We start from the raw sequence: 13,333 nt of genomic DNA on the forward strand, positions 1-13,333 counted from the left end.
TATCCCATATGTGTAGATAGATTTCCATATGTCATCGTATCCCATCGTATGTGTAGATCAATTCCCATATGTCATCGTATCCCATATGTGTAGATCGATTCCCATATGTCATCGTATCCCATATGTGTAGATAGATTCCCATATGTCATCGTATCCCATATGTGTAGATAGATTCCCATATGTCATCGTATCCCATCGTATGTGTAGATCGATTCCCATATGTCATTGTATCCCATATGTGTAGATCGATTTACATGACGTCAATCACTGGTTTGTATGGTCAAAGAACAAACAAAAGAGACCATGTTAAAATACCAATTACGTCATTGATCTTATATAATGCCCATATCTTATTGAGAAGTCCGAGACACTTCACACATATTCATGTATTCCCAACTGACCCTTCACACATCAATACCAGATCGATATATCGATACTTGATCGGGATCTGGTTATAAAACGAACGGGTTATCAAGCTTCGTAACCTGAATGCCCATAATTCCCAGAAGGCATTATTTCTTAGGGTCTTTGCGGGCTGCAGGGTAGTCTTGTGGGTAAAGCGTCGGCTAGTCACGCCGAAAATCCGGGTTCGATTCCCTAATTAGGAACGATAAGAAATCCCCAAAGGAACACCTCTCGTCATCATAGTCCTTGAGTGTGTCTATAAGCAGTGTAAAACCATGCACACTAACTGAAGTCTGTTTGGATAATTAGTAATTCAGATAAAATCGACCGCCTCCGTGCTCTGTTGGATAGAGTGCATCCACGGAGCGCTGAATGTCCAGTTGTCGATCCCCGGCCGCATCATAACAAAAAGACGAAGGTACTTGTTGTTACCCTGCCTGACACTCGGCATCGGCTGTAAGGGGGTACAACAAGGACTGGTCGGCTCGGAGTCTCGGAGTACACTGTGTTACAGTTGCGTATACATGTTAAACTGCAGCATGGTATCTCAGTGTGCTGGCACTATCAAACCAGCATAAGTCCAGACTTGTGCAAACAGCAACACACCCTACACACACGTGAATGTACGTCGCTATTAAAGTGCAATAATCTTGAACGCGACCTCACCTCACCTCACCTCACCTCATTTACAATGACTTATCACGACGTGTCAGTGTAATGTTTAAAGTACACGGACCATAGATGCTGACCACTTCATAGTACCATGAGTTACGTGTTGCTAAACCACGGATCATAATCGGAGCGAATACGGGAATTGAACCCTCAATCCTGCACAGGACTCACCACACCAGTCCACAAACATCCCTACACGAATAACTCCAACCCATCTCAGTTATTTACAACAAGACTCGCGGCAAATTGATATTGTTAGTGCCAAACTGACTGATATTAGCCAAGAGAACGGCACTTTCGACAGCAACGAGAGTGTTCACTTATGCTAGCCTCCTGCATGCCGTGCCTGTCAACTCCCTAGGGTGTGTAGGTTGTAGTTAAGAAGACATTAGGTGAGACTTTCATATTTCCATAAAGAGTTGCCTCATAAGATTGATGATACCGTTGTCTTCACGAGAATGTTTCATGGACACATCTTACAATTCGTGTTAACCTACAACACATACAATTACTCCTCCGCTTTCTTCGCCTGCAATTGTAATTTGATATAAACTGCCAGGCAAAAGTATACACCGATGTTCAGTGATCCATTCATTATATTTTCATCTCTATTTCGCCTTTACGCCCAATGAACTCTGTTCCGCCAGTTAATCGTAATAGTTTTGTTCTTGTTTTATGAATGCAACATCAATTCTAGTAAGCAATGCTACATTAATCAGCACTTCTACTAGCACCACTAGCACCACTACTGTACTGCCACTGCTGGTTCAGTCACTACAACGTCTACCACTACAACTGCAACAACTACTACAGCTACTACTACTACCATCTCCTCTACTTTTATCACAACTATTTCATCCGCCACCACGACTACTACGGCTACTACTACTACCATCTCCTCTACTTTTATCACAACTACTTCTAACACCAACACCACTACTACTACTACTACTACTACTACTACTACTGCCATCTCCTCTACTTTCATCACAACTATTTCTACCGCCACCACCACTACTACAACTACCATCACCCCTACTTTCATCACACCTATTTCTACCGCCGCCACCACCACTACTCTTTCTACTACTTCTACCATCACCCCTACTTTCATCACACCTATTTCTACCACCACCACCACCACCACTACTACTACTACTACTACTACTACTACTACTACTACTACTACTACTACTACTACTACTACTACTACTACTACCATCACCCCTACTTTCATCACACCTATTTCTACCGCCACCACCACCACTACTCTTTCTACTACTTCTACCATCACCCCTACTTTCATCACACCTATTTCTACCACCACCACCACCACCACCACCACTACTACTACTACTACTACTACTACTACTACTACAACTACCATCACCCCTACTTTCATCACACCTATTTCTACCGCCACCACCACCACTACTCTTTCTACTACTTCTACCATCACCCCTACTTTCATCACACCTATTTCTACCACCACCACCACCACCACCACCACTACTACTACTACTACTACTACTACCATCACCCCTACTTTCATCACACCTATTTCTACCACCACCACCACTACTACTACTATCATCACCTCTACTATTTCTACCGCCACCACCACTACTACTACTTCCATCACCTCTACTATTTCTACCGCCACCACCACTACTACTACTTCCATCACCTCTACTTTCATCACAACTATTTCCACCGCCACCACCACTACTACTACTATCATCACCTCTACTATTTCTACCGCCACCACCACTACGACTTCTACCATCACCTCTACTTTCATCACACCTATTTCTACCGCCACCACCACTACTTCTACTTCCATCACCTCTACTTTAATCACACCTTTTTCTACCGCCACCACCACTACTACTACTACTATCATCACCTCCACTTTCATCACACCTATTTCTACCGCCACTACCACTACTACTACTGTCATCACCTCTACTTTCATCACACCTATTTCTACCGCCACCACCACTACTACTACTTCCATCACCTCTACTATTTCTACCGCCACCACCACTACTACTACTTCCATCACCTCTACTTTCATCACAACTATTTCTACCGCCACCACCACTACTACTACTTCCATCACCTCTACTTTCATCACAACTATTTCTACCGCCACCACCACTACTACTACTTCCATCCCTTCTACTTTCATCACACCTATTTCTACCACCACCACCACTACTACAACTACTTCTACTACTATTATTATTATCATTAGTAGTAGTAGTAGTAGTAGTAGTAGTATCATTGCTGCTATCGCTGCTACTACCGCCACTACTACTACTTATTCGATCAAGTGACCAGCTCCTAATCAACATTCAATCTAACAAACACAAGTTTCTCCATCTTTCCAATTTGCCACTGATTCACTCTGGAGCTCTCTTCCGCCCAGCTTCAAACCATCTCTTACTCTGTCATCTTTAAGACTGAAGACTAACACATTTGAACGTAAATATTGACAATTCACTCAAGTTTATCTCTTGGTTTATATATAGTGAGAGAGCGAGAGTCTTTTTAGTGTTCAATCCCATAAGAAAATTCAAATAAATACATCAATATACATAGTCTCAAGCTTGAAGAATATGAATATTTATATATTTGGAGTGTTTTATATCTTCTATATGCTCCTTGACCTTGCCCTTTCGTGATGTGGAAGTATGGCGCCATATGAACAGCCTCAATTTTATTAATAACATCATCACGGGGAGTAGTATTTGTAGTAGTAGTATTCGTAGTAGTATTCGTAGTAGTAAGTAGTTGTAGAAGTATAAGAAGTAGTAGTATTCGTAGTAGTAGAAGTAGTATTCGTAGTACGACTACTACTACTACTACTACTACTACTACTACTACTACTACTACTACCACTACTACTACTACTACCACTATTATCATTATTAGAAGTAGTAGTAGTATAAGAAGTAGTATTCGTAGTAGAAGTAGTATTCGTAGTAGTATTCGTAGTACTACTACTTCTATTAGTAGTTGTAGTAGTAGTATCACTTGATACCACTATCACCACCGCGACTACTATCAAAACCAATACTCCTAAGACGACCAGCACCATAGCTACTACTGCTTCCAATACTGCCATTACTACCCCAAATAGAAACAGCGTCTACAGTATCCCTCCTTCCATCTCTATCAACAGCTTCTACTACTTGTACTACCACTGCTACTACCATCCATACTACTTTTATATCCACAAAGAAATTACCACACAGGCCCTTATCATCTAGTCAGCCTAGCGAGCCTTGAGTGTTTTGGGAGTGTAAATTGTTTCCAAATGAACGGTATTGTCAGTGATATAGTTCCACTGTAAGGTTGTTAAGACAACCAATGTACGCTCACTGTTGAAACACAGAAAGCTGTTTTGTGTATTTTCACTGCTAGGGTACAACCATCACCTGTTATAGATCTTAACACGTACGTGTAGGACTTAACTAAAGCGACAGATCCCTTTCCATATCGAATAGAAATCTCTGCATAAGGCAGAGGATTGTACGATTCCGACTATATCATGAGCATGTGTTTATGAATCACTATCAAATAGTAATGACACCAGGTGTTCGCGAAAAGATGTTAAACACAGCCCACCTTTGTATGCGTCAAGCCATAACACTGCACTTCCCTGGAGTGTATATACAACAGAAATGACTATAACAGTGTGTGAAATATAGCTGTATTTTCAGGGTTATGGGACGGTTCTTCGTCCAGACAGGGAGTGTATTTACTCTGAAAAGTCTACTATATCATGGGCATGTGTTTATGAATCACTATCAAATAGTAATGACACCAGGTGTTCGCGGAAAGATGTTAAACTTTGTATGCGTCAAGCCTAACACTGCACTTCCCTGGAGTGTATATACAACAGAAATGACTATAACAGCGTGTGAAATATAGCTGTATGTTCAGGGTTATGGGACGGTTCTTCGTCCAGACAGAGAGTGTATTTACTCTGAAGAGTCTACAACATGCGCACCCTCATTGAACACGAAAGTCTGGGGTCCTACAATTCATACACTGTATGTTATCAATGAGGCCTCGCAGATATGGAAGCTGCAAATGGATCTAAATCTTTCTGATTTCCTCAAATCTTGGATTTGCTTGAACGCAGGGTAACCTTTACGCTATTCCATACAAGCAGCGGCATTCGGACAAATCCCGTTATCTTACTGCCGTTGTTTGATTGTTGTAGAAACATGGCATATCGTCCGATCCCTCATTTCTGTCAATATTATATTGATGCAGTCAATTTAAGGAATTCGATCGCCTAACCCGATATGAGGCTGCAGTTCCATAATGTTAAGCGGTCCATCGGGCGCTGATGGTATGTAAATACACGGACGAAGGCGAAGACCCTCCCCACAGCCCCACGCAACCCCCACAAACACAGCGTTACTGGGAGGGGAGGAGCCAGCCTCTGAATCCATTAAGGGATTTGGCTAAGTTGTATGGTAGCGTGGGGAACGACCACTCACTTGAAACTTCCCTTCCATTTTGTCAATATACATTCCAGCCTGTCCGAGACTTCGGGGATAACTTGGACTTGACAGAAGGGGGAAATTAAAACTATTTTTAATATTCAAAAGAACGCCAACTTTTTTCTGAAACCAGAAGTGAAGTGAAGATTAAAAAGCACCCACAACCGAGCCGCGTCGCAGAGAGAGCGGAGACAAGCAAGGAGACACATCTCACCACCGGAACTTACTCTCTACCCTCAACATGAACGCTGCTCTCTTTGCCAAAGCTGTTACCGTTCTCTTACTCGTTATATGCAAACAAGGTAAGCCGTTTTCTCAGTCTCCTTCTCACTTGATATTTGAAAAATATTTATTCTAAAATTCCACAGAGTATTCCCTTATGCCATTATTTATTATATACTTTATTTATTATATAACAAAGAGCCTATTCCTTGATATATCCGATATATTCTTCAGGTTTAATTAATTTTGGTAGATATGCCAGAAGGATTTACTTAATTCGTTTAAATCTAAATCATGTGCAACTTTTATAGATTCCACACAAGATTACTGACAAGAAATGCAATGATACTCAGTCTTGTGTTGTGCCAACTTTTTTACTGCTAATTTGCTCAATATTTGCATTGGTTAGACTGAAGCGCCTTTAAATCGTTCAGCGCTCATGATAACTTACAATCGATTTCCTAAACGAAAGGCAGTTTCTCAATTGAAGTCAGTACCAGCATTCTTTCAAACATTTTCGTCATAATTTGCACCTTAGTAAAACCATTAAAACACTACGTTCGTTCTGTCAAGTAGCGATAACAAATCAATGGTGAAGCAAAGACGGTATTAACAGACATTTCTTATGATTATGAAAGGATTTTATTTATCATATGTTCCATTTACGATGTTCGATCACTTGGAATATGAGCACAAGTAACCACTACACCATGGAGACTAATGCATCTCTGTAAAGTTCACTAATTAAACAGGGAAAGCCTAGCATGTTTCACCGTCTAATGACATGGAAGCATGGAACTGCATTACGTGTAATGCATTTTTAACGTCTAGCATGACTGCCAGTTGTATATCTATCTGCCGCGAAGTTCCATTAAATATGGATCGCTTGCTTTCAAGACATGTGCAGTGATTAGACCAGGTGGTCGTAGAAGAGGCGCCATCCATAGCTAGAAACATGAATGAACGCTCGTCTCACTAAGCTTTCGGATGACATGGCATGCGAGACATTTCCTTGAAACCTTATTCTGACTCAGCTGTGTAGAAACATATTGGCACTGTCATGTATATTTGATATACACTCTTGTGTTCATCGATATATGAGAATGTGTATATTAATATTTTTTTCAAAAAATCACATCACGTTGATGTAATGGCAATTTCTTTGTAAATCATCCTCATATACGTGTAATTGATAAGGGCTAAAATGACATAAGTATTCAGATCCGTGTAATCTTTCATCTCTAACCCTTCTCATGGTGTATCATCCACGAGTAACGGTGCACATTGTCTAAGTTTCCCTTTAGAAGTAGTGTCCCATGGCATACAGGAAGGTACAGTAGCCTCGTGGTTAAGGCGTTCGATATCTCGCAGTAACTCAGTTTAATCCCCACACGATACAATGTGTGAAACATAAATTTTGCGTCTACCCTTTAATCAATCACAGACTCAAACACGATTACTTGTACACACTGATGATCCATTGATTAATTTCAAACATATTTAATCACATAACCGTTTGAATACGTTTGTTCTGCCTTTTCTACAAACCTTCCTAAAGTAATAAACGCTCTTGGTAGCCTGACAACTTTTACAGACGACATAGAAGTATGAACTTGATTTACAATGCAAGTTGGCAAGTGTTGCTTTTCACAACCTATACTAAAGTAATAAACGCTCTTGGTAGCCTGACAACTTTTACAGACGACATAGAAGTATGAACTTGATTTACAATGCAAGTTGGCAAGTGTTGCTTTTCACAACCTATACTAAAGTAATAAACGCTCTTGGTAGCCTGACAACTTTTACAGACGACATAGAAGTATGAACTTGATTTACAATGCAAGTTGGCAAGTGTTGCTTTTCACAACCTATACTAAAGTAATAAACGTTCTTGGTAGCCTGACAACTTTTACAGACGACATAGAAGTATGAACTTGATTTACAATGCAAGTTGGCAAGTGTTGCTTTTCACAACCTATACTAAAGTAATAAACGCTCTTGGTAGCCTGACAACTTTCACAGACGACATAGAAGTATGAACTTGATTTACAACGCAAGTTGGCAAGTGTTGCTTTTCACAACCTATACTAAAGTAATAAACGCTCTTGGTAGCCTGACAACTTTTACAGACGACATAGAAGTATGAACTTGGTTTACAATGCAAGTTGGCAAGTGTTGCTTTTCACAACCTATACTAAAGTAATAAACGCTCTTGGTAGCCTGACAGCTTTTACAGACGACATAGAAGTATGAACTTGGTTTACAATGCAAGTTGGCAAGTGTTGCTTTTCACAACCTATACTAAAGTAATAAACGCTCTTGGTAGCCTGACAACTTTTACAGACGACATAGAAGTATGAACTTGGTTTACAATGCAAGTTGGCAAGTGTTGCTTTTCACAACCTATACTAAAGTAATAAACGCTCTTGGTAGCCTGACAACTTTTACAGACGACATAGAAGTATGAACTTGATTTACAATGCAAGTTGGCAAGTGTTGCTTTTCACAACCTATACTAAAGTAATAAACGCTCTTGGTAGCCTGACAACTTTTACAGACGACATAGAAGTATGAACTTGGTTTACAATGCAAGTTGGCAAGTGTTGCTTTTCACAACCTATACTAAAGTAATAAACGCTCTTGGTAGCCTGACAACTTTTACAGACGACATAGAAGTATGAACTTGGTTTACAATGCAAGTTGGCAAGTGTTGCTTTTCACTTATGCTGGAGACTAGAAACCGGTACAGAGAGCGTGGACCAAGGGCTGTAACCACCGGATCATCGCTAAGCATCAGTACAATACTGTAACATTGGGCTTGTCGCTCTAGACATCTTGATCTTGGCATTTTGTGTCATTGCTATTCGCGCTGTTGCTCTAGGCATCCTTATTCTGGCGGGCCTGAAGTCGTAAATGTCTGGTTAGGTACACGACGGAATGTATCCATTGTAGCGTGTTGTTATTAAAGTGAGTGGTACAAACGGCAAGACATCAACAACCACGAACAAACCTTTACGTTACGCCTTCTTTATAACATGACAATACAAATCTATCGTCTATTCACATTGAATCTTTAACACATTGGTTAAAACAGCATGATACAAATCGTTCCGCTATTCACCTTGAGTCTTTAACATATTGGTGAAAACAGCATGATACAAATCGTTCAGCTATTCACCTTGATTTTGTAACACCTCTGTTGTAACAGTGTAACGCCAATCTGTCAACCTTGAGTCGTAAACATATTGCCCATACCAAAATATACATCTGTCCTCTATTCTAATCAACCGAGAAACGACAATGTTATTTCCGTGTAACAACGTAAAACCCCCAATCACGTTTACCACTTGGTACAAGCTATGGTTTAGTTGGTGTCTGTTTGCATTAAGTAAATGTAGCATAGGCGTGTTTGTGTGTGTGGACATCTACACAAAATGACATACGTCAATTGATGACCAGCCAGGATTAAGCAGAAACGCAGATACAAACCTTTTTTCGGTCACGATGAATATATGTTGGAACAGTCAATCAAAGAATAACGTGTATGCCACATGTCAGGCAACATTGTATATTGTGTGAGTGACGGGTACTAGGACAGAACACGCTTACCTTTTTTGCGAACACCTCATGTCGTCAATAAATTTCAGTGATCCATTCTTATAATTTTCACCGCTATTTTCCCTTTAACGCCCTTGTTTCGTTGGATCCTCGCACCTGGCTATTCCCTGACGCTGGCATTTTATAATTATAAATTGGATCTAACCGGAACACTATTTAACAATCAAATCGTACATACGGAGAATACTATAAGTTTGATTTGATAACGATTGACACATATGAACATGTTAGAACCCTAATACCACAGCTGTGGTGTGTACACACGTATTGATGAAGCTAAGCAAACAGCACTGAGTATTGCGGCAAACACGCACATCCCATGACAAACTACATCATATGGAAAGATGAAGCCGGCGCAAACCTCCATCAACGTATATATGCTGAATCCATCATTCTGGTTTTACTGATGGACGTCCGTGACAGAAGTATTCCGGGAAATCGTGGCATTCAACGTTACCTTATTTCATTACTACGGTTAAATGCGACTCTTGGGGTTGATTGATAATGATGAGGAGTTGAAAGATGAAGATGCTTGTGATGTTATGGTATAAAAGGATCACTACACTATGTCAAATACCAAACTTGTTTGATGAAAGTCTTCGGTGAATTAGTGGGAATGTTTTGTGTTCATTTAATGACAGTAATCCTTTTGATTCGAGCGACAACTGTAAATCATAAAAATAGGTTTGGTTGAAATACAAACTCGGTTTATCAGAGAGGTGATTACGGGTCTTTGAGAAAATTAATCGGTTGTGTAGAAAGCAAACTAATAAAAAGGGGCAGTGCCTACATACACGGTCACAGACGCACGTTCGTCTCCAACGTCTCCAACGTCACTGGTACAGTCGCCGTGGTGAAATATTTCAGTTAACCATTGAAAAGATCCTTTGAGGGTTCTACGTTTTTGCGCAAAATGTCATTGCTTGCCTTCTTTTAAATATCGATTGACACCATATGGTTGAAATAGTGCCGGTGTGATGTTAATTTTTCACTCACTCACTTGCTTTAAATATCGACTGTAGTACATGTTACGTGTCATACAAAGGTTTAAACACTTTGAAATTCTGGTAACATTTCTTGAATTGATACAGCAAGATTAAAGGCTTATTTAGACTGATTCCATCATCAACGTGGCACTGAATTTGATAAACTATCGAAACGGATTGTCGTGGAAAGTATGCCTGCTTTTGATTTGTCATTATTCATGTGTGACAAGTTCGGCGAATAGCTCACATGTCATCGACAAGAAAAGATTATTGGTTTCAACTCAAAATATCTATATTTGTGAAGTATATTAAAGTGTTATATTCAAGCATATGGTTGACATTCTCGTTTCAACGAAAAAAGTTTCAATACAGATTAAAAACATATTTAGCTTCTTTAAATATATCGATATGATCTCGCATACTTGAATATCGTGTCACAATGATTTAAGCTGTACGACCAGTCTCTCCAATGTAGGTAGATACCGTTGTCACTTAAACCCGAGCAACTATACACAGGGGATCTGAAGAATGCCAGAACGTAAGAGATATTGATGAGCAGATAAAACACCCTCTTTGAGCCCATTTGAGACACAAATGATGCACAGTTCTAGGTCATTGATGATCCAGAAGACTCCCTCCGGACGAAAACAGTCATTATGATTACACTTCTAATTGATTAATTGTTTCCCAATGAGAAAATATATCCATGAAGTATTAGTAAATGTAAATCTTGTTCTTTGCCATGATTGGGATTGTAAGCGGAGTCGACTCTGAGGGTCTTTAGTAGAGGCTGTTAAAAGGGAAATGGACTGTTAGCTTTGCTTGAATTACACGATAAATCTGCGAAAAATGTAGAAGTTAGGTTTTAAAAGGCCTGTGTTTTGCATAGCTTGCAACGTACGGAACGAATGTGTCTACCCAACCTAGACTGTTTTTGATTTTCCACATTGCTGTCTCAAATAGGAATAGACTGGTTTCACACTGGGAAGCGCCGGGGTGGTGTAGGACGGTGGGGTGTGTAGGACGGTGGGGTTATGTAGGACGGTGGGGTTATGTAGGACGGTGGGGTTATGTAGGACGGTGGGGGGGGGGGTGTAGGACGGTAGGGTTATGTAGGTCGATGGGGTGGTGTAGGACGGTGGGGTTATGTAGGACGGTGGGGGGGGGTGTGTAGGACGGTGGGGTTATGTAGGACGGTGGGGTGGTGTAGGACGGTGGGGGATGTAGGACGGTGGGGTTATGTAGGACGGTCTGGTTATGTAGGACGGTGGGGGGGTGTAGGACGGTGTGTAGTGTAGGACGGTGAGGTGTGTAGGACGCCGGTGGATAGGACGGTGAGGTGTGTAGGACGGTGAGGTGGTGAAGGACAGTTGGGTATTTTGGGACGTTGGGTGGGGTTATGTGAGACGGTGAGGTTATGTAGGACGGTGGTGTGTAGGACGGTGTGATTATGTAGGACGGTGAGGTGGTGAAGGGCAGTTGGCTATTGTGGGACGATAGGTGGGGTTATGTGGGACGATGGTTGGGGTCATGTAGGACGGCGGGGGGTGTAGGACGGTGGGGTGTGTAGGACGGTGGGGTGTGTGGGACGGTGGGGTTGTGTAGGACGGTTGGGTGTGTGGGGCGGTGGGGCTATGAAGTACGGTGAGGTGTGTAGGACGGTGGGGTGTGTAGGGCGGTGGGTTGTGTAGGACGGTGGGGTGTGTAGGACGGTGGGGGGTGTAGGACGGTGATTTGTAGGACGGTGGGTGCACGTGTGTAGGGCGGTGGGGTTATGTAGGACGGTGAGGTTATGTAGGACGGTGAGGTGTGTAGGACGGTGGTGTTATGTAGGACGGTGGGGCGTGTAGGACGGTTGGGTGTGTATGACGGTGGGGTTATGTAGGACGGTGAGGTGTGTAAGACGGTGGGGTTATGTAGGACGGTGGGGTGTGTGGTACGGTGGGGTGTGTAGGACGGTGGTGTTTTGTAGGACGGTGGGGTGTGTAGGACGGTGGGGTTATGTAGGACGGTGGGTTATGTGGGAAGGTGGTTTATGTGGGAAGGTGGGGTGTATGATGGCGTAGAATGGCTGGTAGTACAGTTACAAATACAGTCTGGAAAAAAGTCCACGAGAAGATTGAATAATGTGGCTCTTATTACACAAAAATAATTTACCTTCAAACACACGTAAGATTTACAAAACAAATGGAACCTTTCCCTAAGAATTGGACAAGATAGATAATAGAAAGACCCACGCAAGAATACCATTTATCCCTGCGAATTATATCTCCCTTAACGCAGACTGCGCGTGTTTGAATGGCAAATGTAGAGTATTATAACAATAGAGGTTATACAAAACGTTCGTCTCCCACTCAGGAAAGTTCAACGAAGAATTAATACAGTTACATGATTTTTGTTTTTAGCGTTTATCATTCCAAGTCATCCTAAGGAAAATAGTAATGCATGCTTCATATAACTATACGCTGCTGACTTTCATCATGGATATATCTATTGATCAAGCTAAAAGCCTTTTGCTTACTAACGTAATATTATAAGAAAGAACCGCATATTGACTGATGACATAATTCATAGTGCAAGAGTGGTATTGGAACGAGGGCAGATAGAGAAGCACCCTTATGTGCACAAATAATCTTTCAAGGAAAGGCACCAACGCAACTTAGATCCCCAATTATCGATATTCCATTACAGAAATACGGAACACGGTATGTGTCTATACACATACCATAGCATGGCTGTAAGCAATATTCCCAGTTCCACAACTCGGATAGGTTCGTATACAGAGGCTGGATGGAGTACACTAAGTGTATTTATCATCATATCGAATACATATAAATGTGAATTGAATTGAGTCTACATGCAGCATACCGATTAGTGTGATAAGAAAACTGTTATATCTTCTGACTTTTA

The 13,333-nt window shown here is 41.3% G+C and overlaps 1 protein-coding gene across 1 annotated transcript in view; it reads left to right on the forward strand.

Moving 5' to 3' along the window:
• The first annotated feature begins 5,584 nt into the window (after positions 1–5,584).
• LOC139462381 (myomodulin neuropeptides 1-like) overlaps positions 5,585–13,333 on the forward strand; it is a 50,348-nt gene continuing 42,599 nt past the window's right edge. Inside the window, exon 1 of the mRNA XM_071244059.1 lies at positions 5,585–5,899. Coding sequence (XP_071100160.1) covers positions 5,839–5,899 — 61 coding nt within the window. The 5' untranslated portion in view covers positions 5,585–5,838. The remainder of the gene's footprint in view (positions 5,900–13,333) is intronic.

Source organism: Haliotis cracherodii, unplaced genomic scaffold (assembly GCF_022045235.1).
Source record: "Haliotis cracherodii isolate W230 unplaced genomic scaffold, xgHalCrac1.p SCAF_15, whole genome shotgun sequence".
Classification (NCBI taxonomy): domain Eukaryota; kingdom Metazoa; phylum Mollusca; class Gastropoda; order Lepetellida; family Haliotidae; genus Haliotis; species Haliotis cracherodii.